The sequence below is a fragment of the Thermochaetoides thermophila genome (assembly GCF_000221225.1).
Source record: "Thermochaetoides thermophila DSM 1495 unplaced genomic scaffold scf7180000011820, whole genome shotgun sequence".
Taxonomy (NCBI): Eukaryota; Fungi; Ascomycota; class Sordariomycetes; order Sordariales; family Chaetomiaceae; genus Thermochaetoides; species Thermochaetoides thermophila.
In genome coordinates, this window is record NW_006383036.1 from 2399718 (window position 1) to 2426930 (window position 27213).

Below are 27213 nucleotides of genomic sequence, written 5' to 3' on the forward strand. Positions count from 1 at the left end.
GATTTCAACGGTACCGTTCCGTTTGGCTCGTTTTCCTGACACAAAATGCCGATAGGCGTCATGGCTACCCACCTATCTATTGTGTAGAAGAAAAACGATTTGGATTGGTCAATTGAGGTTATTCCGGGTAAAGGATATTTAAAACAGCCGCTTAGCTGTCGAGAGCTGGATTTTTTGACCCCAACCCAACAGCCCCTCCTCCCCCCCCCTCCCCCCGCGCCTCCTCAACACGCTGTACTGTGTAAACTGCCTCGTATAAGTCGCCATCAGAAGCCGGTAACTTCTTCCTACACGGATGAACATAGGTATGGGTGGTAAGATATTCTGAGAGTTAGAAATACGACAACTCATGTTTGCCACGCGTAGTTTACGAAGCTCGTGCAAAAAAAAATTTTTACACGGCCTATCTTCGTCTGAGATCACTCGCCGCTAGAGAGGCTCCCCAACACTGCCTTGGCCCAATGTAGCACACCCTTGTAGACAGCCACATGTGCTCGACGGTCTGTCATTTCAGCTGTGGAGTGCCTTATCATTGCTATAATATCTTTGCCGAGAACCTTACTTGCGGTAGCGGAAAGCTAAACATCGAGTATCCGTATTCCACGGAAGTATACTTCGAAAATTCCTCTAGGCAAGATAACAAGGATTAGAGGGCTACCTCTCTATGTTAGTGACAAGTACTTGTTTGTCTCAGAAGTCACAATTTGTTGGTGAGGGTACGGATATGCCTCTTCATTTGTCAGAGAAGGCAAAAGATCTCTGAGGTGTGAAGAAGTAAGGCAATGCTATAATTATAGGATCGGCGTGGCCGGTTGGTGGATGGTATGAGAAATCATGCTGGTGCTCTCATCGTCGTTCGATATTTGGAAAAGACTATCTACATAAGTGTCATGTTCTCAGGAGATCTGTCGTTTTCCATGTCTCCTGCAGACTTGGTCCTCGGGGATGAATGCTTGAGGGGGTTATGTGGGTGAGCAGCTCCAGATCACGGTTAGGGTAAGCTTCATTCTTTGGAGATAGATCACATGTGACGTTTGCAGCTTACCGACAGTTTGGACTAGACCCTTTACTTGATATTCCTTAAAGTTGTGCTGCTTGTTAATCCCCTCTCTTTTGCGCTTGTTGGTTTATACTTATTTGTATCGACACTCCTTGCAAACATCTCGGGGGCCAGTTGAGGAGTCGGTGATGCCCTCATCCAAAAAACAAGGGAGGGGGGGGAGATAAATCATTACCTACATACTCTTTGCAAAGTGTAGTTTGGTTCCCTGTCAGACTTCGAATCAAAAGGTTTAGTGTCATATGTGCGGGCCGATTCAAAAATCCAGGCAGCTGACAGACTCCTAGGGGACTTAAAGGTATAAGGGACAAAAGCAGCCCTCAAAGCTGGTCACGACATTTGTGTTTTCGTTGTGATCCCAACCAGACCTGTACTCTGGCTTAGAGAGTGACACAACGAGAAGGCTTGTGAACCCTTTGTGTATGCCAGGGTCAGATGTCATCATTTAGGAGCGAGCTAACACTGGATGCTCCTGTGAAGGTCTTACTTCCAACATCTGCATAGATGAGGTTCTTAAGAGAGAGTTTGCATCTTGGTGTGGACCTTTGCTGTCTCCGGCAGTGTTAGGGTTTGAACTTAGGCCAACATCCAAAATCTAAGGGCTGAGTCCTTCTCTTATATTCCAAATTATCTGATAGAAACATCTTCATCCCTTGTGAAGCAGGTAAGTACGGGAAAGGCTTTGGGCGGCTGTCATTCCGGGAAGAATGCGAGAATTGTGCCACTGATAAGAGCCCAACTGACTAGGGAGGAAGGGGCAACTACTAATTGCTGTTGTGATATTAGTTCTGGGCAGAACAAGTCGACCCCGATAGCGTGGGTTATTGTTTGTCGCGGCAACTGCGCAGAGGCCGCAAAACTGTCAAGTACGGGGCTCATAGGTAGGTATTTACCACACGCGCGGGTAGCGACGTGTTGTAGAGCTTGCCGTAGCAACGGACGGATACTAACTCTCTATGGGTTAAAGCCACTGCAGGTACGGGTATCCTCCACAACAAAACACTGACAACAGTCCAAAACTTCAGGAAGCACGATCCATCATTCGGAGGACCTATAGGAACTGGTGCCGAACGATTTGGCTAAGCAGCCTAACTTCAGGCACTTGGAGATAGGTTTCGGATGTACCTGGGTTCGACTCGCCAATCAAAAAAGTCTTGGTTCGCTATATTTCGATATTTAATACCTATCCCAAAATCGGTCAGCGGCATCCCCTGAAACTTGGTCGGTCCCTGACGACAACAACTAGCAATCATATCTCACCAATTGGTGACTGACAGTTCACAATGTTAGACCCAAGAGCGATCGACGACATGGCCGACGTAGCGTCGGTTAAGGCTCCCCTTCGCCGGATGCTCTCAGTACTCCATTATGCCTACCCTGCCATCATCTTCCTCTACTACATGTCAGCCAGCAGCTTCGCCATCTGTACCTTGCAGACAAAGATCTCAAAGCAGCAGCATCCTCGTCGTCGGGTCATCACCTGGCTGCTCGCCTCGATCATTCTCACATACTTCTCTGAGCTTCTTGCTCTCGGAACCAGGGGCTTGGCGCTGCACGAGTTCCCGATCGCTGATCAAGACATGGTCATCAGCCTCCTCTCGTGCGCTCTGGCCTATGGTGTGGTCTTTGCCGGGCTTGTCGACTCTAAACATCCCGTCTGGTACCCTTACACTGGCACCTTTGCAGTGGCTCTCATCTTCGAGCCCGTCGTTCAGGTCGTATCCTGGGTCACCCGGTCTCCAGAGTCTCTTGAGTGGGCGGAAATCTTTGAGATTTTGGTTGTCACAGTCAGATACCTCGCTGCCGCGTCCGCTTTTGCGTTATATTACATGGGAAACCGCGCTGCTAAGCCGGAACAAGCCACCGACTCGGAGCGACAGAGCCTACTGAGGGCCAATGGTAGCGTCAATGAAGCCGATGTCGACGGTCAGGCTGGACGCAACCAGGACAGCTATGGGACCACGAGCGGCTCAAGCAATGACAGTGACAGCGACTCGGATAGCGATGACGATGAGAACCCTTGGGCTAGTCGCCAAAAGAAAGCTAGTAAGCGAATGGAGAAGCGGCTTAAGGAAAACGGCAACTGGCTCACATATGCCAAGGGCTACCTTGTGGTACGTACCATCCTAGAGCCTCTGTGGACTGTGTGTATGAGTGATGGTATGCACTAACAAGTTGGAACTCCAGATCTTCTTCCCATACATTTGGCCAGTGAACAACAGGGAGCTTCAGGTCCGTGTTGTGCTCGTTGGACTCTGCCTGCTGGCATCTAATTTCCTTAACCTCTTGATTCCACGCCAGATGGGTATCATCCAAGATAGCTTGACGGGTCAGAACAATAAGAACCCCTGGATTGAGGTCTCAATCTTTGCCGGCTTGAAGCTGGTCGCTTCTGAGGCGGGAATTTCGCTGCTGCGCCAATGGCTCTGGATCCCGGTCGAGTATTACACCTTTGGCGCCTTGAGCACAGCGGCTTACTCGCATGTGTTGAACCTCTCCTCGGACTTTCACGACTCCAAGAGCTCCTCGGACATCATGATGGCCATCCAGTGCGGTCAGAGCATCTCCAACATTCTCGAGTCGGTCTGCTTCCGGGCAGTTCCGATGTTCATTGACATGACTGTCGCCTTTGTCTATCTCTCGGCGATGCTGGGCCCATACGAAGGGTTTATTACCATTGCCACGGCTGTTGTCTTCATGTATATTGCCACGCGCATGATTTCGGGGCTGAAGAACGCACGTAGGAGCGAAGTGAGCGCGTGGTACCGCGAGCATTACGTCCGCCAGGCCGGTATTCAGGGCTGGTCGACCGTTGCTAGCTTCAACCAGATCAGCCACGAAGAGGACCGTTACTCGGCTGCAGTCAGGGATCGCGTAGAGAAGACCCAGAAGGTATACTTCGGCTATATCCTGACTTACGCCCTCCAGTTTCTGGTTTTGCTCTCCGGTCTTATCGCGGGCGCCTTCCTTGCTGTCTATCAAATCACCCACGGCCAGGCAACTGCCGGTCAGTTTATTATGCTGCTGACATACTGGGCGCAACTGGTGTCACCTTTGACCTTCTTTGCGAGCTTGGGTCGCAGTATTTCAAGGGATTTACTGCAGGCCGAGCAGTTGCTGGAGATCATGCAGACTAAGCCGACTATCGTCAGCAAGCATGGGGCACCGCCGTTGCAGTTCCACGGGGGCGAGGTGCGCTTCGAGGGTGTGCACTTCTCGTATGATGGCAAGAAAGAAATCCTGAAGGATATCAACTTCAGGGCAGAGCCGGGAATGACGGTTGCGTTTGTCGGAGCCACTGGCGCCGGCAAATCGACCATCCTCAAGCTTTTGGATCGGTTTTACGATGTCACCAAAGGCAGAATTAGCATTGATGGGCAGGATATCCGCGATGTCGATCTGCATAGGTAAGTTGTACCGTACCTCAAGACGGGAGAGAGTACTGACAATTCAGCCTCCGCGCACAAATTGGTGTCGTGCCGCAGAACCCGATCCTGTTCGACGACACCATCATCAACAATGTGCGCTACGCGAAGCTCACGGCTACTGACGAGGAGGTATATGAGGCGTGTAAGGCAGCCTGCATCCACGAGCAGATCCTCAAGTTCACCGATGGTATGTCCCCTCGTGGAGGTGAGATTCAGGCTCAAGAGCAAAGCTGACAACAGCAGGCTACCAAACCAGGGTTGGCGAGCGCGGCGTCAAGATTTCCGGTGGCGAACTACAGCGCGTTGCGATTGCCAGGGCTATCCTGAAGAAGCCGGCCATCGTGCTGTTGGATGAGGCCACCAGTGCGGTCGACACCGAGACTGAGCAGAAGATCCAGGAGGCTCTGCGAAAGCTTTGTGAGGGCCGCACCACGTTTATTGTTGCGTATGCGCTTTTTTTTTTCCCCTCCATTGCTGTGGTTCAAGCTAATTCTTTAGTCACCGCCTGTCGACTATCATGAATGCGGACCGCATCATAGTCGTGAAGGACGGCGAGATCGTTGAGCAGGGCAACCACGAGGAGCTGATTCGCGCCAACGGCAAGTATGCAGACCTGTGGTCTAAGCAGGTCTTCATCAAGTCCAAGAACCGCGACCAGAGCACCGATGACGAGTCCACCTCCAGCATTGTCAATGACTTGACCCCTGAAAAGGCCAAGACCGAGTTGGCGAAGGTCAAGTCCAGCATCATCAACGGCGAAGCCAGCAACTCTGCGAATGGCGTAGCTAAGAACAGCGAACAGCCCAACACTAAACCTGGAAACGGCACTGCCAAGGTCAACAATGGCAACACTGCTGCGTCTACCAATCACAAGAAAGAGGTATGAGCTAGAGACCCGTCAAAGAAATGAGTGTATAGTTATCAACACAACACGTCAACACAAAGCATACATTACATACTTTGACCCGGTCCTAGCGCCATGTGTGTCCGTTTATTTTTCTAACCTGTGCCCTTTCCGCAAAACTCAAGGGCTCTTCACAACTTAATCCCGGCGCGCCAGAGTTCACGCCGCGTTCCGCTCGTGGGTATGGAGTCTTGTCAGCCAGCGCGACACCGTTTTCTCCGATCGGTGTGACGGCTACTGCGACAGCGGATTCGATACAACCAAATCCCACGACGACAATGGCGACGAGGGGAAACCTGACTTCGACTCCGGCTGCGGCGGCCATGCACGCCCTGAACCGGTCAATGGATGGATGGTATGACGAAGACGGTGCTGCGGCGGGACTGGTGCATGCCTTCCCCCCACCCCCGCCACCACCGACGCCTCAGATGGGGTATCAGAGCGTTGTTGGACCGCAGGGGCAGCTTTCACAGCATGTTCAGTTCATTACGGGGCCAACACAACCATCGGGGCAGGTCTTTGTCGTGCCTGCTGCGGCGTCGGTCCCGGTGTCGGGACAGGGGCAGTACACTGTTTTCCATTCGACCCCTTCGGGAGGGATGATTTCATATACGTCTGCGGCGGGATCGAGCATGGGGTTTCTTTCTTTGTCAAGGGCTGTCAGAGCAGAGGAGGAGCACGACAAGGTGACGGGACGGAGGGTTGAGGATGTGGGGGATGAAGATGGTGACGTTTCGGATGGGGAGGGGTTGTTGGGGCCTGGTCCGAGAGATAACGACAGTGGGGGGTTGAAGTATCCTAGGTATCTTTCGAGGAGGGTGAAGAGTAAGAGTGAGCCGTCGCCGGATGGGGTTGCATTGGGGCATGTATGAGGAGGGTTGAGCAACAGGGAAGAGAGGTAAAGAGAGGTCAAGTGGCCACTATGTTTGAGGTTCTTAGTTTTTCTTTGTTTTTTTTCCTGTTATGTTTGCTTCAAAGTGTGTTATCATTCTCATTTTACTTTTTTCCCTGTGCTATTCTTACTTAGGTTATCAAAAGCTTGTTATGTTTGGGGATAGGATGACTTGGGTAGGGTTTTATGACAATTGAGTTTATGATGGCTTGGTTTAGGCTGGAGTGTGTTATTTCCGAACTTCTTATCATGGTGCGAAAGGATCTATAGAGTTAGAGGTTATTGTTGGCAAAAGGAGGTCAAAAAAGGGGAGGGGTTATTAAAAAAAAAAAAAAGAGCCACTCTTTTATATGTTACAAAGCCAAGGTTCAGTTTTGACGCCAGTGATGTGGAAGAGAGTCCTTAGGGACAATGATCATGCCATGGTCATGAGATGTGACTCAGTGTTCATGGAGCAATAGCACATTGATAACTGCAATTACACCATTGAATCGAGATTCTCCAAACCAAAATTAATTAACCGCTGGTATCTCCATGCTTCTATACCTTGCTCATGTCTTGAAGCCCGATACTAACACATTACATATCAACCAACCATATTACTGAAAGAAACCAACCAAACTAAGCCAAATCTACCTCACCTGACCCCCTGTTCATCTTCTTCTTATCCTCCTTCCCCTCCCCGGTTTTGCCCCATCCCAGCTTCCCCTTCAACTCCCGCCCCTTCCTCTTCACCTCTTCATACCCCTCCAATCCCCTCAACAACACATACCCCTTCCCTTTGAACCTCACCCGTCTCAAATCAACCCCCATCTCTTCTCTCAACACCCTAACGACCCACTTCATCTCGCTCGCCGGCGGCCGGTAGTGTCCGCTTAGTGGTGACAGATGGGTGATATATCCGTCGCGGACCCGAATGAGGCCTGCGGCGGCCGTGGGTCCGCCGGAGAGGAAGGAGGAGTGCTGGAATGTGCCGGGAGATTTGAGGGAGATGTAGAGTTGTGGGGGGGATGTCTTCGGAGTTAGGACGAAGATCCAGGTGTTGGGGCGGATTGTGTGTCTTAGTAACGTGGTTAATATTGCGGTTGGGGAGAGGTAGGGCTTGAGGTTGGTTAGGGGGTTGAAGTGGCGGGCGGATGTTGGAGAGGGGGGGTTGGTGGAGAGGGGTGTGGGGGAGGAGATTACGGGAGGGAGGGTGGAGGAACCGGGCGGGTAGCGGGTTACTGCTGTCGCGGAGAAGGAGGAGGTTGTGGAGAGAGGGGAGAAGGAGGCAGAGGACCAGGAGGAGGAAGAGGTTGAGGAGCGGCGGGAGGAGGGGTTCGTGGTCGATGGGGAGAGTGTGTCCTCTACGCCAGGGGGCTTCCATGCCGGAGTTGGATCGTCCTTAGGGACGATGCCATATATAGAGTCGCGGTAGTGCGTGGACGTATCGATTCTTTCGCCGTTTTTGGCCCAGCAGAGACGGCCTTGGTTGTCCACAGTGACGAGGTAGTACTTGCGTTCTTCTGGGGAGAGGTAGCGCACGCACTCGCGATTGAGGCGAGAACGAGGGCAGACATCGAGGTTAACGGTTCTCCCTTCTCCTTCGTCGAGCCAGTAAAAGAAGTTTTCGTTGGTGGCGGAGGCTTTCCAGACGGCATGGTAGAGCAGGAGGTTGGCGCCGTAGCGGTGGCGCTGGTCGACCATTTCGAGGAAGTATTGGAGGGCCATGGGTCGTGGGTCGGGGGGTTCGACGGGGGGGTTCTGCTTACGCGTGCTCTTCCTGTGTTTATATCTCTGGAATTTGACCTTTTTCTTTATTTTGTTGCGCAGTCCTTCCTTCGAGTCGGAAGATGAAGACGACGACGACGACGACGACGACGACGACAACGAAGATGATGACGAGGAGGAGGATGAAGACGAGATCGAGGAATTCTCGTTCTTGTCTTCGTCCTCCACAACCCTATCTACACCCCCGGCATGCCTCGCCACAGCCGTCGCCTTCTTCCAATTCATTCTCGCGCTCGATAATCCCTCCTGCTCGATACTACTCCTCGGTCTCGGCGCGAGCACCTCCCGCCACTGCGCCTCACGAATGGTATGCATCCATCGACTCGACGCACTTATCGTCAAGCCCTGGAGTTCGCGGCGCGTACGGTAACCTCTGTAATTCCGCTGGATAATTGTCGCGGCCTCCTCCCGGATTGCATTCTCTTCTTCGTAGCTGTGTCGGCTCAAGGTGCTGATCAGAGAAGAGAAGCGCTTATGGTTATGACTACCGTGACCATCACTCTGGTGGGTAGTTGGTCGTTGTTGTTGCTGGCTTGACGCCGTTCCAGGCCTGGCCGACGACGGCGCTGACTGAATAGCGGCAGCTTCTAGACTGCGACGCTGTTCGCGACGTTGACGCTTGTAGTCTGCCTCGCGTTGAGCCTGTTTCTCGGCAATCTTGTCGAACTCTTCCTTTGTTGGCACAACGAGAGAATCAAGATATTCCTGGCGGCTGCGCGACGAGACAACCGGGTCGGTAGAGCGCTGGGGGAGAGGACGGGCGAGGTCGGCGCTGCCCGTTCGGAGGGTTAGGGCGGGAAGTTCTGCTCCCGGAGGCATGCTGGTGAAGCGTTTAGTCTTGGATACTGTTTAAAGCGCTGGTACGTGGTACGTCGGCAGTTGGAGGAAGCGTTGGTTACTGCTTAGAGAGACCAACAGCTTGGCTGTGAACGCCTTTTTGAAGTTTGTTTGGAACAGCTGGTAGATGAGATGGCGATCCTGGCAAACTCTAGTTCAGATGAACCGTCCTAAATCTATTTAGGTACTCAACAACGCGACATCAGTACGGGATGAAGACGACCAAAAGGGCAGAAAAAAAAAGATACCTGCTAGGTAGAGTTAAAAAGTTAGAGTTGAGCAGCCCAACCTGGAAGCTCGGAACCAACCCCTCTCTATCTTCTAACTATCACCCGACACCCCAATTAAAAAAAAAAAACCTGAACAGGATATGAACACCGCACATGTAAGCAAGGACCTACGCACATCCCACTTCAGCAGCAGTAACCTGTAACCCTTTACCCCGTGTGCAACCTCAACTATCGCTCGGCAAAACCCGGCCGTCCGTCCATTGGCTGAACCGGTCAGTCTTGTGAGTGATCACTCAAAACAAAGCAAATATGTCTAGGAATTTTTACCATAGTCGCATGGCAGGACTAAGACCAAGGCGCAGACGTTAGGAACGATCGGCAAAAAAAAAATCTTGGCTTACGACAGCAAAGTGGCTAGTTAGTAGCCCAAAAAGCTTAGCTTTGGGGGATGGTCCACTACAAGACCCACAGCGGGGCCATGGAAGCCAGCTTTCGCCGTGTGCAGCTGTGTGGAGGGACTGTTCGTTAATTGGCTGGAGGGGCAGGTGAGTGCATGAGGTGATCCTGATGGACGTGGCTGTGGCGTTAACTATGGCGTTGACTGGTGGCTAGTGATGGTGATGCCGTGGCTTGGGTTAGTCACACAGCCTCGTCTCGTTGTCATTCTCGTCTTGACCCAGATGAGAATAACAAGCAGATCGAGGATGTCAACCTAATCATGCCAACTCGCACACGCATTGCCGTGATATAACCGTTACATCATCAAGTTTGAGTTAGTTCGCTCGCGAGATCCGATCCAAAGCGTGGCTTACTCCCGAGTTGGCCATTGAGTGACCCTAGTTAGCGTGATCCTACTACCAGCCATCCATCCATCGTGGCCAGGCCCGGCTGTGAAGAATTCCCAAACCAGTACATAATTACCATCGCCAACAGCATAAGCACTGCCTTGCCCATCATGCTGCGCCCATTATCCAAAATTATCATTACGTGGCATAAACGCTTGCTTCGTGACTTCGTAAAACTTCATTGTATCCGTATCCGCCCTTCCGCTCATTTATGAGAACAGAAACTCCTTGAGCACGGGCGACCCCGAAAACTCAGGGTTAAGCAGAATACAGCTGGCTCAGTTAGCATGCTGCATGCCCCTGTCTCAACACTTCAAGTTGAGGAGGACCTACTTCAAAAAATACTGCAACCCCACCCTCCTCTTCTCCAAAAACCTAGGCTGAAATTTCTTGAGCACGCTCTTCGGCGGCAGCGCCGGCACGGCCGCCTCAAAGTTGGGGAACGTCTGAATCAGCCTGCGGCGCAGGACATCAAATTCCGAGTACCGCTTGCGTATGTTCATCTTGGTTCCGTTCATGGTTTCCACTCTGATGTTCCACACCACAAACGCCCCGATGTTAGTTGCCCCGCTGTTGACCAGCACGTAGTCCGTCACCTCGACGCTGCGCGCCCAGCAGGCGCGGTTGCGGTCGCGGCCGTGTTGGAGCTGGGTCGCTCTTCGAGCATCCTCAGCATCATCCTCGTCATCGTACTCTTGTTCGTTGTCTTGCAGCGTAATAACCCCTGGCAAGTCAGACTCGGCTGAAGCGCTCGACACGGCGCGCGCCCGGCCTGGAGATAGGACGCCTTGTATCTGGGTATCTTGCGGCTGGGACCAGTACGGCGGGACGGCCTCATCTGTTGGAGAGGATTGCTGGTTTGACCGCGCATCGGATGGGATTGATGGCAGCGAGGCATTGTCAGAGATGTCGTCTGGGAAGAGAGGTGGGCGGTCGTCAGCCTCGCGCTGTTCATAGGCGCTGGCTGCGCTGGCTACCGGTGTCGGCGTGTCGCCCTCATTGTCGCGCGGGTCGCGCTGGTCTGAGGAAGCGGGATGTATTTGCTGGGCAGGTGTTGATGTCGCCATTCAGGCCATGGAGGCGTTGCGATGGGGGGGAACGCTGGTTGTTCGCAGTCGTGTAATTGTCGGGGTGAGACGTGTGAGTTGATGCGCTTCTCGAGCTGAGCCTCGTGTAAAGAGCAGCGATGGTAAGTGACGACAGGTGTCCGCTGGTGATGGCAATTGGAAGTATGCTGACTTGGAGATGAACTCAAGGAGAAACAAACTGCGTCGCTTGGGTAAGAAAAGTGGAAATTAGGGGAAACAGCAGCGTTGCAATGGATGTTTCAAGGGCCAAGCGGCACAGAGCCGGAGCATGAACACATGGACCTAGAAGTCAGAGGAACAGGCGATACAGGCGCCAGATCAGCTTAGAGCTCAAGTGGGGCAAACTGCCAAAGTTTACCGTCCCGCGATCACGGGCCGTGGTCCACTTCTCCAGAGTTTGGTGGGCCCTGGTGGTATCGAGGGAGGGTTAGGGTTGTTGCTTGTTGGCAACGCCAAGGACCGTGAGGACAGCTTGAGCCTTTGAACAAACACCACCAAGCTTGGGACTCACCATTGAGCACCCTGCATTTGTATATCTTGTTTATTTGAGCTCGTAAAATGACATTTTGACATTCTTTTAATCTCAACTGATGATTCGATTAGGAATTGTAACAACCCAAAGTCAACGACTCCTCGTTGGTCCTCACCTAGACTGCTAATCGTCTCCCCCTCGCCCCTCGGGCCCTCTCACTCCTTTCTCCCTTTACACACACACACCACACACACACACACACACACACACACACACACACACCCCTCCATCCTGACTTAAACATTCCCACTAATGAAGCCCCTACTCTTATCTCTCTTAACCCTCCCTACCTTAGCCTACACCCCCCTCTCCGACCACGCTCTCACCCTCCTCCCCCCTTTCAAAAACACCCCCAGAGACCCCGACCCCGATTTCGACCCTCTCGCCTCCGCCCTCCTTTCCCCCATCCTCCGTCCCCGCGTGCCCGGCACGCCAGGCCATGCCGCCGTTCAGCACCATTTCGTCTCCTGGGTGCAAAAGAACCTGCATCCCAGCTGGCGCATCGAATGGCACAACACGACCGCCGAGACGCCGATCCATGGGAAGGGAGTCAGAGTGCCGTTTGCGAATCTGGTCCTGAGGAGGGATCCTCCCTGGGTGAAGCCCTATCTGCCAGGAATAATTACCCCAGAGCAATATGGGGGGAGCGAAGCGGTAAAGGGGAAGAGGCTGAAGAGTGAAGGGGATGTTGCTCGGTTGACGCTGGCAGCGCATTATGATAGTCTCTATAAGCCGGAGGGGTTCATCGGGGCGATTGATAGCGCTGTGCCGTGTGCCCTGGTGTTGTATGCCGCGAAGGCGGTCGACGAGGCGTTGACGAGGAAGTGGGAGGCCATGGCGAGGGTAAGGGAACAGAGGGCAGCTGAAGGATGGGACGGTCTTGAGGATGAGGATGATGATTACGAAGAGGAGGAGAAGGGGCTGCAGATTATTTTGTTTGATGGGGAGGAGGCGTGGTTGAAATGGAGCGCTGAGGATAGCCTTTACGGATCACGGTACGTTCTTGTTTTCCCCCCCCCCCTCCCGACTTTCTTTCTTCCCTATATACTGATATCTAACTTCAACCCCCCCTCCCCCTTTTAGAGCCCTCGCCTCAACCTGGTCCTCCCTCCCCTATCCCTCCGGCTCTAAATATCCAACCCCCCTCTCTTCCATCTCCCTTCTCCTCCTTCTCGACCTTCTCGGCTCCCCCTCCCCCACCATCCCCTCCTACTTCCTCCACTCCCACGTGCATTACCTTTCCCTCTCCAACTTAGAATCCCGCCTTCGCAAGCTAAACCTCCTCGAATCCTCCCCCCGAACCCCCTTCCTCCCTGACCGGGACCGTGACCCGAGGGTAGTAAGAGGTTATGTGGAGGACGACCATATGCCTTTCCTTAAGAGGGGGTGAACGTGCTGCACTTGATACCGATGCCCTTTCCGAAAGTGTGGCATACGATGGAAGATGACGGAGAGCATCTGGATTTGGGGACGGTAAGGGATTGGGCTAGGATTGTGGGGGGGTTCGTGGCGGAGTGGATGGATCTGGAGGGTTTTTTGGGGGTTAAGGGGGAGAAGCAGGAGGGGGAAGAGGGGGATAGGGTAAGGGATGAGTTGTAGTCTGGGAGAGAGTTAGGCGCTGAGAGTAGAGCTCTGGAGATCATAGGGTTGTAAATGAGGAAATCGGTATAAAATGACACGACTTTTATGTGAACCGTTTCTTAAATATTTCATGATTACTGTGCTGAAAAATGTCGAATCTCAACGTGCTGACCATTGACTTCCTGATTAAGCCTCTCTATTATACTTCCACAGGCTGCCCCATTCGCACTTTCACTCTTCTTACACCACAAAATAAATTAGGTATATGTGAATAGTTATGTAATTAAGTCCAATCAGTTATATATGTCTAAGCAGTTAAAGTCACTTTAGGCAAGTTAGGTAGGTAAGCAACGTAAAACACACCGCTCTCCCGCGCCCACACCCCCATGGCGGTCGTGACGCTGTCGCCATCGTCATCATCATCGTCATCATCATCATCATCATCAATCGTTCCCAAAGCATAAACCTCCCACATTGTGAATCAACGCCTTAGCAGCCATCCCATCCGCCCGCGATGCAATGCCAAAGCCAAGCCACCCAAAAGATCTTTCCATTAGCTTTCCTTCTTTTCCTCTTGATCCCTCTTCTCTTCCCTTTTTTTGGGCGATTGTCTCATGTCATCATGACCAGACCAAGCCAAGCGGGAGCCAAAGATGCCAGTCGAAGAAAAAGATAAATCCGGCTTGCTCATGCATGATTCCTCGTTTCTTATTCCGAGGAAAAGGGTATCTCCAGTTGATGGTATGATCCCGTGCTCACTCTCACTCTCACTCTCACTCTCACTCTCTTTCCCTCCTTTTAGGGCTGTTTCTCAGCCTCATTACCTATCCCTTTCCTTTAGGTCCTTCAACCCCTATCTACCTGCCCCTTAATCCGCCTTCCTCCCATTGCCCATAACCGGCCCCTCGCCGCCCAAAATCCCCTCCTTCTTCCTCCTCGCCTGTTGCGCCATCAACTCCCTCTGCTTCTCCGCAGGTATCGTCAGACAGTTAATTCCCAAAAATCGACAAATGCTCGTCGTCACCAGCCACGCCCACTGGAAGTACACGACCGCCGCAAACACGCAGTATCCCACCAGATACCAGTACTCGACCGCCGCCGAGACCGCCGGAAGGCCAAAATATGGCAGGTTGGCGAGCACAGCGCCGCCAACCAAAGGCCAGAGCATGACGGTCCAGAAGGGAAACGGCTGGCGGGTGAGGTGCGCCAGGATCATCTTGGTGGTCATGCGGCCGAAGACGAAGGCCATTACGATGCAGAAGAGGACGAGGTGGTTTTCCTTGGCGAGGGTCGAGTAGGGAGAGTAGAGCCAGGCGAAGGAGGAGAGGATGAAGACGGCCATCGGGGTCCACTCGAGGAAGACAGGGAGGATGTCTTGACCGCGGGAGAGGCGCGCTTCAACGACGTGGTAGACGCAGAAGGGCACATGGGTAAGGAGGACGGAGAGACCCAGGAACCAGACCCAGATGTCGATGAAGGAGATGTCGCGCAGGATAGAGTCGGAGAGGCCGAAAAAGTGGAGGATTGTGGCGACAGGAAGCTCGCGGAGGGGCTGCGACCAGACGCCGGGCCCGTAGTAGCCGGAGATGAGCATCATCAGGCAGGCGAGCAGGATGCCCTCGGTCGGACCGTTGATGTAGCCCAGGTAAAGCGTGTGCGTGTGGTAGGTCTCCCAGGTAGAGAAGAACATGGGCAGGGTCGGGGCGAGAGCTGTGAAGATGCCCGCCTTCGAGGTACCGAGACCGAGTGTAGCAGTTTCGAGCAGCGAGGCGAGTGTGCAATTGAGCGAGTCGATGCCGTGGTCGAAGAGCTCACCCAGACCGGACGAGGTTCCGGTGCGGCGAGCCTGCTTGCCGTCGACATTGTCGAGAGTTTGGTACATGAAGAGACCGAGAGCGAAGCTGTAGTAGACCCATGACGGGGCCTGCGAGGAGGAAACAGGTCAGGGGGTGATCTTTCTTGACAGGAGCATGTTGGCGGCACTCACCGGTCCCTCAAGGTCCGGCATCATAACCACCAACACGCCGACATTACATAGGATGCACATGAACCCCATGAGCGTGACCATGTTGGGGGCGATCCAGAGGGGGAGCAGCTCGACGAAGGCGTTCCACTGGCAAGCTAGTCTCAGCATCTGTTCACATGTTCACACCGTCCAGGGCGGGTGCGGGGGCGGGGCAGGGCAGCGGCAGCGGCAGCGTACATAATGCCTCATGACATAGTTGGATATTGGCGACTTGTCGACAGCAGAGTATTTGTAGCTCTTGAGGTGAATTAGCGCGTCATCTGAGACGCACTCGGCGGCCGCCTTGTCTGCGCAGTGTCAGCGTAGGGCCTCGACGACTCCATTTCCCTCGATGCGCGCTCCAGAATCTCTGCGAAAAAGGAGTAAACGTCAAAGGGGCCGGGGCCCTTACTATAGCTGCTGGGCGCCATGTTTTCCAAAATTCGACCCAGCGAACGCTTCAAACCGCCGATCATCTCGGCGCCAGGCTCTGCGCGGGCAGGGAATGTTCGAACGGCAGAGAAAGGGGGAGTAATCGTCGGCGTCGAATCGGCCGGGCACGGGACAGGGACAGCGGAATGTTGTCGATTATGGGGTTCTTAAGTCGGCAGTTGTCTAGTGTATATGGACGTCCTTCTAGGGAGATGCAGGCTGTTTTATGTAGGGTTCAGTTCTAGGTAGAAAAATGAAACAGAGAAACAGAAAAAAAGTGCAAAAGTTGAAAGAAAAAGGAGGTTGTGCGGCGGTGACGGGTGACAGCGCATGCAATGCCTTTCGGCAGCCAAAGGGCAGAGGTAGGCTGGAGAGCTGGTCGGAGAGCACGCAAGCGAGGCGAGCAGCGAGTGTCCCTTACGTGGTCTGGGTATGGTGGAGGCCACAGCGGCTGCCAGTCCCACAGCACATCCCACGCGGCCAGCGGGAGCGGGTTCGAGGTTTTTGTTGAGACAGGAGCGCTGCCCTGACTGCTGGCTGTTGGCTGCTGGCTGCGGCTTCGCTGCTTGCCCTGCAGTGGGCCACTGAGGGTTTGGGACTGCAGTAGACGAGCGATCCCAGCGAGCAGAAACAGGCACGCAGCGGGATTTCGCTCGGAGTCGGCGCGCCTCAGTACCGGGTCGGGCTGTTGTCTCCGCCGAAGTCAATGCAGTCAACGGGCAATTGGACTGAATTCTGTCTGCACGAATATGCAGCAGCAGATGGCTGCTTTTTAACCTCTTGAGAAATCTGCAGAAAGTGCTTTTATCGCCGAATCAGATGCAAATTCCGTCCCCAAAAGCTCAGGGTTCCGTCCAGGGGTCCATGCCCCACCCTAGGCCCGGCTTGCAGCGCGCAGCCGCTCAAGACTCACGGGCAGATTTCCAGACCTCCAGTTAGCCCAAGTAACGGAAAATGGACGCATGGTCTCCCGTATCACCGACTCCTGTCCAGTGGCCATTGACGGCAGTTCCTGACATGTGAAAGGACACCAACGCTTAGATAAAGTGCTATTTCGCATAAATATCACCAGAATTGTTAAGCAGCCCACCTTGTGATCAAAACTAGCTGCTTCTGTGGATGAGGGCTTAACCCTCGTCTGGAACAACGAGCAGTCACTCAGGGTTTCAAGCGTGGCGAAAGAAATCATCTGTATCATCTCGAGTCAGACCAGCCCCAAGGGCACAACCACATCAGATGGAAGCAGCTGCGGGGAGGACGGAAGGCATCTCCAGAAAAAAAAAAAAAAGAGAGTTGTGGCCTGAGGCAAAACCTGTCGCTCGAAGGCAACAAAACAATCTAATTGTTCCACACCAGCAAGAACAAAACTTCCCCGTACATAAGATAGATGCTTTGATTCGCTACCACACGAATGCTAACGGAAAGACGCAAGCTCAATCAGTCCGAAATGCAACACCAATTCCACTTACACTCTCCCTTTCAACGTCACACCTCTTGGAGAACATGGCTCGGAAAAGTTAGACATTAGAAACAAGGTAACACTGATGATGACAATTAACGCTGCTCCTGCTTATCACACCCCTCAACGACAATGCCCCATGAAACAAAACATGCCTTGACAAAATCCCCCAACACATGCTCACTTTTCTCAACTTAACCCACATTCACCACGCCCCTTAATCAATCCTCACACCCCTCGGTCTTTCAGAGGAAGCCCACAAATCCAGCAAACAACCCCGCCGCCACAAGCGCGACACCATACGAGTCACCAAACCGGAGCATACCAGCGCCGCCCTTCTGGCCGGCCGCATCCTCGTCATCCTCGCCGTCGCCCGAGGAGCCGTCGCCGAAGCCGTCAAAGACTTGGCCGGCATCCGCGGTAGAGGTGGCCGTAGCCGAGGCGGAGGTGGTGGTGCTCGTGGCGTTGACGCGCTTGGGCGACTGCGCGCCGCACGGGTGCTTCTCGCGACAGTCGGCCGCGCACAGGTTGTTGGAGCCGCACGCCTCGACGCACTGGTCGCCCCAGCGCATGCAGACGTGGTAGGGGAGCGTCAGCGTGTACTCCGACATGTTGGGCTGCCGGCCGTCGCTGCAGACGCAGCCGTAGGTGAGGGTTTCCTGGTGGGGAGGTCAGCCATCTTTTCCGTAGGAAGGTTGGTGCCTGTATATGAGAAGGGCCGTGACGTACCGGATCGCACGAGTTGTCAATTGGCGAGCCGACAGTGGTCTGCAGGCAGATGATGGGGCAGTTGGTACGCTGGTCGTTGCACCACGCCTCTGTGTCGCCAGTCAGCGTCTTTCCCCTCTCCAGCGGATACGTGCAGCTTGCAAGCCAGCAACAGAAGTAGCAATGGTCCAAACGTACTCCTCTCCGACATGCTGACCGAATCAGGGTCAATCCAGTAGTCAGCTGCGACCGCGGCAGCGCTGGCGAGCGCCAGAAAAGTCGTCTTGAACGAGACCATGGTGATTATTAAGCGATCGTGCAGTTAGGTAGGTAAGTAAGTAAGTAAGCAAGTAGGTTAGGTGAGCAGGTGGTAAGAGTAGTTCGATAGCGTTCTAGTGATGCCGTCTGCCGAAGCGACCGATCTATGTACAGAGAGACTGGCGGAGAGTTGTCAGTTGATTGTGGACTCGTAAGGAAACGGAGTCAGAGTCTCAGGGCTGGAGAAGGGCATGGAGCGGAAGGAAAGATGGAATGCCAGCCTCCTCCCCCAGCAGCAGAGGTTGCCCCAGAGACAAAACGGACCATGCCAGCCAGCCGATTGCCGGCAAACAGTGGATCAACACACGGCAGACCGCCTGGCTGGCGGTCCATCCACCTCACGGTCCAGCAGTCCAGTCTCCCCCCGGGGGGGGGGGAAGGGGGAGGTCATGACTTACACACCTGACGGGGTCTCGGAACAGGCGATGCGGATGTGTTTTTGTTTGCCGGCGGATTATGATTACCCAATCACGCAATACAGTGCCTATTAGCAGGCTCAGAGGCAACAAGAGGTATAACACCAAACGAGAGTAAGAATGTTCAGAGGATTAAAAAGCGAACGACAGCTCGCGGCTCTGGAGGAGACAAGGCCGGGAAACCGAGAACCTGGAGAATGAGAAGAGCGAGGGAAAAAAACGCGAGCAACTCGAGCACCGGGCATGATTGTAAAAAAAAGGGATTGCCAGGGGTGCCCCCCGGGCGGCGGGCCAAGCTTCCCACCGGGCGCCCGGGGGCATGCAGTGGAGTTACTGAATCGGTGTTGGTGTCCTGGTCGAGCTTAACGTCAGGCAATAAAGGCGCCGCAAGCTGGTTGGCTGACAGGACTTCCAAGCTGTCCATCCCTGGTTTTTCAGCGGCTTTGGAGGCTTGGCTGTCTGGGGTTCCAGGTTCCCAGCTGCTTTCTAGCATTCAAGCAAGTTGCCTTCCATTTCTCCCCGTCCTTGCCGTGGCGCAAAGACGAGAGTGATGGGAGCGTCACGCCTGTGAGAGCTTGCCCGGGAGATACATCCCAACAAGGTGGATCGCCGATCCGCGGTCCAAGCATTTCAACGGCACGGCTGCAGTGTTTTTTCTTTTCCAGGAGGTCGGATCATGAGTCTAGCTGAAACTGCAACATCTTACGGGTATGATCAATCTGCCATTAGTTTTGCCTGGCGGAGTTGCAGCAGCCGGCAGCATCATAAGGCGGAGTTTATCATCTCAGCATCTGCAACGCTAATGCTAGCGGATGGAGTGGGCAAATGTGAAGGTTCGAGAAAAGCAAAAAGACCGGTCCGCTTGGAAGCTGGAGACTCATCTGAGCGGTCCCACCAGGCAAGCCTGAGGGAACTGAGCTCCAAAAGCTTGACAACACAATACTGAAGCTCCCCACGAGCTCATCCGATGTTTTTGTGCAACAGCTTCGTCAGTCAAGCCAACCCTGAAGGCTTGAAGATATTCTTGTTCTCCGCCTTGTGGTTAATCAATCACTCGAATGGCTGGACACGCCTCAAAGGAATACGTAATGCATCACACGGCACCAATGAAAATTCCCCGACGCCAGTTTGCAGTTGCAGCTGTGCCAGATGAGAGCTGAACTTTTCTGAGGCATAGCAAATTGCTGTGGTTCGGATGACGCTGGGCCCTCTGAAGAAAGGGAAAAGATTCCCGTCTGCTTGGGTATCCTGATGAGGGGAATCGAGTCACGAGACTCTCAAGCAGTGCCGACTCAGAGTCAAGCAGAATAGCCAGATATTCCTTCCATGCAAGGCTTGTTTTCGTGGCCGGTGGTAGTGTTACATCACAACAACACGAGCAGCCTGGAACCCCGCGGCTTTGTTTCTCTCTGCCCACGCCGCTCAACTCGTATTGACCACCGGCTCATAGCCTTGGCTGACTGACGGGTTTGACTCTCACGTTTTCTTTTCCTTATTGGTTTTGCTCGACCGTGCCCAGCTGCCGGATTATGTTGCAGCCGTTTGATGTTTGGCAGATTCTGCATGCTTCGCTTGCTGGCTGCCAATGTGTGTTTGCCGGAAGTCCGGTAAGCCGTGAATAAGAGCAGGGACCCGCTTGTCTCGGGTCGCCCAAACTGACTTCACCACCCCGCATGGTCATGATGTTGGGTTGGCTCCTCGGCGAATATAAGTGGTGTTGAAGGCGGGGGAATGTTACGGTCGAAAGCTGACGGTTAACTTCGTCTTGATTCCTTCAGCATTGTTGTTGCTCGCTGGACTAGATCTCGAAATGCTCTCTAGCTGGTCGGGTAGCCAGATTTGTACGTGCAAGTATCTAAAGCTTTTATGATATGAAAATCTCCACATATAACATTCTTGCTAGTCATGACCTTTTTGGAAATGAGTCGTTATGCTCAAAGTTAAGGCTTAAGTAACCTGTGTCTGCCCTCTCTGCCCTGGTACCATGGAGCCGAATATAAAGCCTTCGTTGGGATGGCGTTCGCACGGACTGTTTCACCGGACACGTATTTCCTTTACTGTTAGTAGGCCGCTCTCATCGAAATCTAGCAGTTTCATTTGCTTTCTGTGAGAGAACGGTAGATCTTCTCAATGATAGAACCTGGTGTAGAAAACACCAGGTGTACCTTGACTTCATGAAGGTCTGGGGGGGGAATCAAAAGATCAAATCAGACCAAAATCTCACCCATGCCAAGAGCCAGAATGCCAAGATCAGGTGCCAAGCAACTAACCAAATACGGCTAGCGCCACACCCCGAACTGGCCAGAGCTCTCGGCAGCGTCACTAGTGCATACATTGCATCGCCGGAGCTCCCAGCGAACAAGTGTCCATTGAAGCCGAAGCAACGCCAACAGCCAGAGCGGGCAACATCACCAACCTTGTTGTCCACCCGGCACCCCTCGTCCCACCGTGGGCAACCATTCGCATCATAAAAACGCCACAATGCGGCTCACACATTCGGTTGCCTCGGCGCTCCTGCTGCTGTGCGCGGGCGCTGCGCAGGCTGCCACTTCTTGGGGGTTTGATGAGGGTGTAATTCAGGTTGTGCCCAAGAAGGCGGGTGAGGTTATCAAGGAGAGGTATGGATGACATTTTGGATCAATTATTGATGGTACAAAAGGCTTACCGATAGCAGGATTAATGCCAGGACTCCTCTTGCGAAGCCTGTGACCCTCGGCGCTACCGACACTCTGAAGCTCAGCCTGACGGCAAAGGACAATGGCATCGGCAAGCGACCGCACCAGGCTTTCCTCCTGCTGCAGGAGTCGAACCTTGGGGTTGAAGCGCCGTTCCCTCTGACGGTGAAGGAGAGCGGGAAGGCTACGGTTCAGATCGTATGGCTGTCTCCGGGACAATATCTGCTAAGAAGGACGTATGCTGACGACCACAGACCCAGAAAGACCTCCCCGTCCAGCTGCTCGCCGCCGAAGAACCTCTTAAGGCATCCATTGTGCTGGCTTCATTTGGCTCAGCGCAGGGATACAACGGACAAGTCTTCGAGATCAAGGTTGAGTTGGACCCGAACCTGCCGCCGCCGACCAGGGAAGCGCCAGTGCGTTACGGCAAGAAGCCCCTCATCTTCCACAAGTTCAACCCCGACCCAAAGAGCCCGCCTAAGGTGGTATCTATCTTCTTTGCGCTGGCCGTAATTGCGTGCTTGCCGGTGCTGTTGATCAGCGTAAGTGTCCTGACTTGGAGTGCAAGCGAACCGGTTAGAGTGTGATGCTGACGACAAACAGTGGCTCTTCCTCGGCGCAAACATCAAGCATCTCCCGAAGGCCCTCAGCGCGGCCCCAGTCTCGCATGCAGTCTTCTTCGGCTCGATCGTGGCCATGGAGGGCGTTTTCTTCATGTACTACACCAGCTGGAACCTGTTCCAAACGCTGCCGGTCATCGCGGCCGTTGCCGTGGTTACCGTGCTCAGCGGGACCAAGGCGTTGGGCGAGGTACAGAGCAGGAGGCTTGCGGGGGATCGCTACTGAGAGCTGGCAGTTTTCTTAGATTCCTATATATCTTCGGGCTCACGATGTGTTTTGTGTTTGTATCCATCTCTAAAGGGTGCCACTGGCGCAGTGACATTGGGCAGAGGGCGATTTGGTCAAAATAGACTAGGGTATCCGTGGGCACGTATATCAGATACGTATCCAGCTGTCTTTCCATCGGCTCAAGGGATTCCAGCCTCATCCAATTGATTGATCCGGAGCAGGGTTCCCGCCGTTCCTGGGCCAACTGACGCGGATGTCGTTAATTCGCGCTTCACTGAGTCTCTCCCGCGAACGGAGCAATCAACAGAGCACTACGCTGTGCTGCCCCGCAGTCAGTCCCAGAGTTGACCAATCAGAAATCACAAAATTCCTACAGGTTGCCCCACCTCAGCCTTTAGCCCCACTTACACCCATGTCGTCGTGCTGGAAATTGTAAACAAATGGATGGGTCCCGCTGACAGATCGCGTTCCCTGTCGCTGTTCACTGTCACCGACACTCGACACTGACTCTGCAAGAAAAAAAAAAAGAAAATAACCGACGACATCGCGACTGCCAGACCCCGCGATGCGCCACGACATTGAAACAACTTTCCAACATCAAGCGCAGTTTTGAATTGAATTTTTGTGAGTCGCTCTGGCCAATAGCGATCCATTGGACTCGTCCGCAGACCCGAGTCGCAGCCGCGATCGCGTGCTTTTTTTTTTCCCTTTCTTTTTCTTTCCTCTCAATCCTGTTGCGCCTACTCCCATTACATCCGTCCCAGCGCCCCCAGCGCCCACTTTCTAGCTCGCGCTCGACGCGCAGCGCCCCCTCCCCAACATGGACATCAACAGCAATAGAGCAGGCAGCCGTGGCGTCACGACCGCCGCAAGTAGCAAACCTAAGCATATCTCTAGGCTTAGAAAAGAAATGCTCCAGCATCGCATGTACAATCACCCGTTCAGCTCTCCGCCCTCGACCACTGGCTCGCACGATACCGTCAGCACCACCACCGAGGACGTCGTCAGCCTGTCCAACTTCTCCTTCAACCCAGACGAGGAGGTTCAGGCCCCCGCGAGGCGACAAGCCCGTTCCAGCCGCTTTGCTTCGTCTTCTGCTGCTAGGAACAACCATCCCGACGACATGCTGAATACATCAGTCATTGCCCGTACCTTTCCCGAGTGGAGCGGTCTCGTCTCCAAAGAGGCCAACAACAACAATAATAATAACAATAACAATAACAAACCGTCCAGCAGCCACACCAGCGCGACGACCGCCAGCACAGAAGAGCCTGCCCGGTCCGGCTCAGATCGAGATCGAGACCGGGGAAAGGAGAATGTTCCCCCGGGGTCGTCTGGGTCGGTCGCAGGCCAGTCGGATGCGAATAGTATCGACAAGGTGCTTGAGCTCCGGCGGCGTAGTATGCACGCCAGCATGCAGGCCCGCGCCGAGACCGAGACCGACGTGTCGAGCGTGCTGTCTAACTCGCCCAGCAGGCCGCCATCCAGTGCTCGCCGCTCCCGATTTGTGTACACAGAGCCCGAGTCTCCTGATCTCGGCAAGAGCAAGCTGCAGACCATCGCGACCAAGATCCGCGTCGAGCGACGTGATAGTAGCACCCCACGCCGGGCATCTTCGTTGAGAGAAGTCCTACATCATTACCCCCCTCCTCTCGAAACCCCTGCCCCCCCCTCCAGCCATCAGACGGATTCTGCGACAGACCAGACCGGCCCCAGCCCGATGAGCCAATCCTTCTATCTCCCCGCATTCCGCCATCTCCCCGACTGGACCTCCGGTACTCTTAGGTTTAGCACCATGAAGAACGGCGTTCCAGTCTTTGTGAGGTCCAGCAAGTCCGGCGGCCCCAACGGCATCGTGCGCCACTCGCAGGCCGCCCACGCCGATTTACCAGGAGTCGGCATCTCACCCGAGGACGAGCAGATCTTCGTCTCCATGGATAAGCTCCAGGAGGAGGTGCGCGAGCTGCACGACCACGACGCGATGCTACAGCGCGAGGCGGAACGCCTGCAGAGAGAGGTTAATCTCCTCCAGGCTGAGCTCAAGAGGTATAAGGGTCGGAAGCCTTCGGACAGTGCCATCGGCTCCGAGTCGGATACCTCGTTCCGGAGGAGCGCTGGTGGTAGTGCTGGTGGTGGCTCGGGGGCCGTTGGTGTCGGGCCGGAGTATCAGGCGCTGCAGGCGCAGATTGCCGAGTTGAGGGAACGGCTGGAGCAGACGCATCGGCAGGTCGGGGTTAATGATATTCATAATACTGCGCTGGTCGCTGAGAGGGATGAGGCCCTGCGTCAGGCGCAGATGGCAAGGGAGAAGGCTGCCAAGCTACAGGCCGAGCTCGACGCGTCGCAGAAGGACCGTGATGCCTCACTGCAGTTGATGCAGGACAAGGAGGCGTTGGAGCTGAAGAATGCCGAGCTGAGCGTCGAGAACGCGAAGCTTCGTGAGCAGAGGGATGCTTTAGCTGAGAAAAACAAGGCGTTAATGAAGGAGAACGAGAGCCTGCGTCGCGAGCTGAGCGGCATCCAGAAGGACCTGGCAGCCGCCCGCGACGAGCTCGCCTCCGTCTGTCAGAAGTATGAGGCCCTGCAGAAGGAGAAGCGCGAATTGTCGCACGAAAATGCCATGATGGAGCGCCAGAATGAGGACTACTACCAGCAGACCAAGAAGCTCCAGGCCCAGGTGGCTGCACGCGACCAGCATATTGCCGATCTGAGGAAGGGCATCAAAACCCGTGACGACATGATCGATACCATGCAGGGCTTGAATGGAGACGAAGCCGTGCTTGAGCTGAACGCTGAGCTCGAGGCCGAGGTCGAGGAGCTTAAGAAGAAAGTCGAGATGCAGACGCTGAAGCTGCAGCAGAGGGAGGTGGACATCGATACCAAGGAGAGCAAGATCCGGCTTCTACGCCAGCAGAATCAAGACTTGGCGGCCGAGAATGAGAAGCTGGTCGAGGAGATCCATCGTCTGCGTGCCGAGCAGGAGGATCTGCATGATCACCTCCTGGATCAGAGGCAGCGGATGAAGGAGCATCGTGACTCCGGTAAGCATGTTAACGGCATGGTTGAGCATCACATCGACTATGAGGATGCTCGCAAGCTGGACTCTAGGGAGGCAGACCGTAGAGAGGCTGCCGTCCGTAAGGTCAAGGAGCTCACCAGCCGCATCAACGAGATCGCCGAGCGCGAGTTCCTCGGCGGCAGCAAGACGCCTGCCAAGGTCGCCCGTATCATCTCCCCTAGGCAGGAACGGCATGACGAAATTGACCCCGACCACCACCACCACCATCATCATCATCATCATCTTCATCATCTTCATCATCAGTATGACGGCGGCGAGAAGAACGGCGCCTATGAAGAGGAAGACACACTCGACCGCCTGGCCCAGCTCGCAACCCGTAGCCACGACGATGCCGACGCCATCGAGGTCGAGATCGCCAAGCTGCGCAAGACGTATGAGGAGTTGATTGCGCAGCAACAGCGCGATAACATGTACGCCGTCGATATGGAAGAGAGCGGCCGGATCCGCAGCGCCCAGCAGACACCCCGGGCCGCCCGCGGCCGGAGTAAATCAGATAGTCGGACCCCCCGCGCACAATCACGGACCCCCAAGGGCGGCAAGCTAACGGGTATTCTTAAGAAGCCATCCCAGAGCCAGTTCAACGATGACGACGCCGCCCGCTTCAGCGTCAAGTCTGCTATGAGCATCGTTGGTCACGAAGACCAGGACGATCCGTTCTCTGCCGGGCTGGACGCGGCATCGACGCCGCGACGCGCGCGCAGGGCCACTGCCTCGGGCGTGGTCTCCGATAGTGAGGGGGATAACACGCCCCGGCCGGCGAACAGGGAGCGCGTAAGGAGGCACTCAGACGCGAGTATTATCGAGTTGAACAGGCAACGAACGCCGGGGAAGATGCAGCAAAACCGGGATGTCAAACAGGTGCTGGACAGCCTTTGCAAGCACAACTCCACAAACTGCAACATCTGCCTGCGCATCGCCGCCGTCCCGAATGCGGCTATCTCCGTCCCTGACGGCTCCAAACCCGCTGAGCCGCTCCTGACAGCAGAAGATATCTCCCGCGGCAAGAAAACCGTCACCGCGTCCAAACCCATTCCTCCCTCAGCCCTCAACAACGCGAACAGCGTTATTACCAATACGGTCCCCCAAACCCCCAACCGCCCCGTCCCCCTCCCAGAAGACCAACCCACCATCCGTCCGTCTATGCCCCCCGGCGAAGCCCTCGCCGTCCTCATCAAGGAAACCCGCGACGAGATTGACCATCTGCAAATGCGCTTGCGGTCCCTCAACGAAAAGTATTTTGCCATGGACAAGGCTGTGGGGATGCGTGAGCGAAGAAAGCTGATGGGGGATATTCAGAGACTGCAGGCCGAACTGGAGGCCAAGAGTGGTCATTTGTATCGGTTGTATGATGTGCTGGAGGGGCAGAGGGAGGCCGGGCAGGAGATGAGACGAGATGAGGTTGAAGTTACTGTGTTGAGTTGGTTGGGGGGTGTAAAGGCTGCTGAGGAGGAGGAGGAGGAGGAGGGAGGGGGAGGAGGAGGAGAGGAAGGGAAAAGAGGTCTGGGAGGAAGCTAATTGAGTGAGTCGATTGTTGGGATTGTTGGTTCCTTTTGGTGTTGAGTTACTATTTTCTCTTCAGGAATGGATGGATGATGAATGGAATGGTAGGATTTGGACATATGGCTGCGTGATGGGGAACTATAAACATCCACTTTGTTAGGAGTAGGTGTGGGTCTGGTCTGGTCTGGTCGGGTCGGGTCTGGTCGGGTCTGGGCTTTTAGCTGGGCTGCGTGTTGGGTCTACCTCACTGGGTGTATGGACATGTGCATGTCTGGTGTTTTAGGTTTTTTTTGTTGTTTTTTTTTCATCACTACATTCTCTAACTGTTGAGGCTATTCATGAGTGTTACTGAGTACTGTTGCTTCCTGTACCTGGTAGTGTATAGGATTGCATGACTTTTGTGTTTGGTTGTCTACCTACCTACCTATGTTGGAGATGGAATTCAAGGAATTAATGAGTGTTGCCTGTGGCCTTGAGGATGGGGTGGTGAGACAGTGATTCGTGTGGTTTTTGCCTGTTCACCTTGTCATTCCTATAGTTTCTTCCATACTCAAGCCTTCTCATTAAGTTATCCGACCCTTTTCTACCTCTTCCCCAGGGGCCAA

General features: G+C 54.2%; 8 protein-coding genes across 8 annotated transcripts; 4 read left to right on the top strand and 4 right to left on the bottom strand.

Annotated features, from left to right (window-relative positions):
- Positions 1-2343: 2343 nt before the first annotated feature.
- CTHT_0056480 (putative heavy metal protein) lies at positions 2344-6264 on the top strand (the record flags this gene model as incomplete). Its single annotated transcript, XM_006695908.1, has 7 exons — positions 2344-3174; positions 3248-3292; positions 3362-4467; positions 4515-4675; positions 4732-4933; positions 4987-5368; positions 5464-6264. The coding sequence occupies 7 exons, from the start codon at positions 2344-2346 to the stop codon at positions 6262-6264; spliced, it is 3528 nt and encodes a 1175-aa protein (XP_006695971.1).
- A 641-nt stretch (positions 6265-6905) lies between these two features.
- On the bottom strand, positions 6906-8873 carry CTHT_0056490 (uncharacterized protein; the record flags this gene model as incomplete). The annotated part of the gene is made up of 1 exon (XM_006695909.1): positions 6906-8873. One exon carries the CDS (start codon positions 8871-8873, stop codon positions 6906-6908), a length of 1968 nt encoding a protein of 655 aa, XP_006695972.1.
- Positions 8874-10175: 1302 nt separating this feature from the next.
- Positions 10176-11033, bottom strand: CTHT_0056500 (putative phosphoinositide binding protein; the record flags this gene model as incomplete). The annotated part of the gene is made up of 2 exons (XM_006695910.1): positions 10176-10239; positions 10300-11033. 2 exons carry the CDS (start codon positions 11031-11033, stop codon positions 10176-10178), a joined length of 798 nt encoding a protein of 265 aa, XP_006695973.1.
- An 805-nt stretch (positions 11034-11838) lies between these two features.
- On the top strand, positions 11839-12976 carry CTHT_0056510 (uncharacterized protein; the record flags this gene model as incomplete). Its single annotated transcript, XM_006695911.1, has 2 exons — positions 11839-12581; positions 12670-12976. 2 exons carry the CDS (start codon positions 11839-11841, stop codon positions 12974-12976), a joined length of 1050 nt encoding a protein of 349 aa, XP_006695974.1.
- A 1059-nt stretch (positions 12977-14035) lies between these two features.
- CTHT_0056520 (phosphotransferase-like protein) lies at positions 14036-15603 on the bottom strand (the record flags this gene model as incomplete). The annotated part of the gene is made up of 4 exons (XM_006695912.1): positions 14036-15091; positions 15155-15280; positions 15371-15480; positions 15585-15603. The coding sequence occupies 4 exons, from the start codon at positions 15601-15603 to the stop codon at positions 14036-14038; spliced, it is 1311 nt and encodes a 436-aa protein (XP_006695975.1).
- A 1705-nt stretch (positions 15604-17308) lies between these two features.
- CTHT_0056530 (uncharacterized protein) lies at positions 17309-18069 on the bottom strand (the record flags this gene model as incomplete). The annotated part of the gene is made up of 3 exons (XM_006695913.1): positions 17309-17722; positions 17793-17881; positions 17970-18069. 3 exons carry the CDS (start codon positions 18067-18069, stop codon positions 17309-17311), a joined length of 603 nt encoding a protein of 200 aa, XP_006695976.1.
- A 2917-nt stretch (positions 18070-20986) lies between these two features.
- On the top strand, positions 20987-22026 carry CTHT_0056540 (oligosaccharyltransferase subunit-like protein; the record flags this gene model as incomplete). The annotated part of the gene is made up of 4 exons (XM_006695914.1): positions 20987-21123; positions 21192-21378; positions 21435-21722; positions 21784-22026. The coding sequence occupies 4 exons, from the start codon at positions 20987-20989 to the stop codon at positions 22024-22026; spliced, it is 855 nt and encodes a 284-aa protein (XP_006695977.1).
- Positions 22027-22849: 823 nt separating this feature from the next.
- Positions 22850-26623, top strand: CTHT_0056550 (uncharacterized protein; the record flags this gene model as incomplete). Its single annotated transcript, XM_006695915.1, has 1 exon — positions 22850-26623. The coding sequence occupies one exon, from the start codon at positions 22850-22852 to the stop codon at positions 26621-26623; it is 3774 nt and encodes a 1257-aa protein (XP_006695978.1).
- Between the last annotated feature and the right edge of the window lie 590 nt (positions 26624-27213).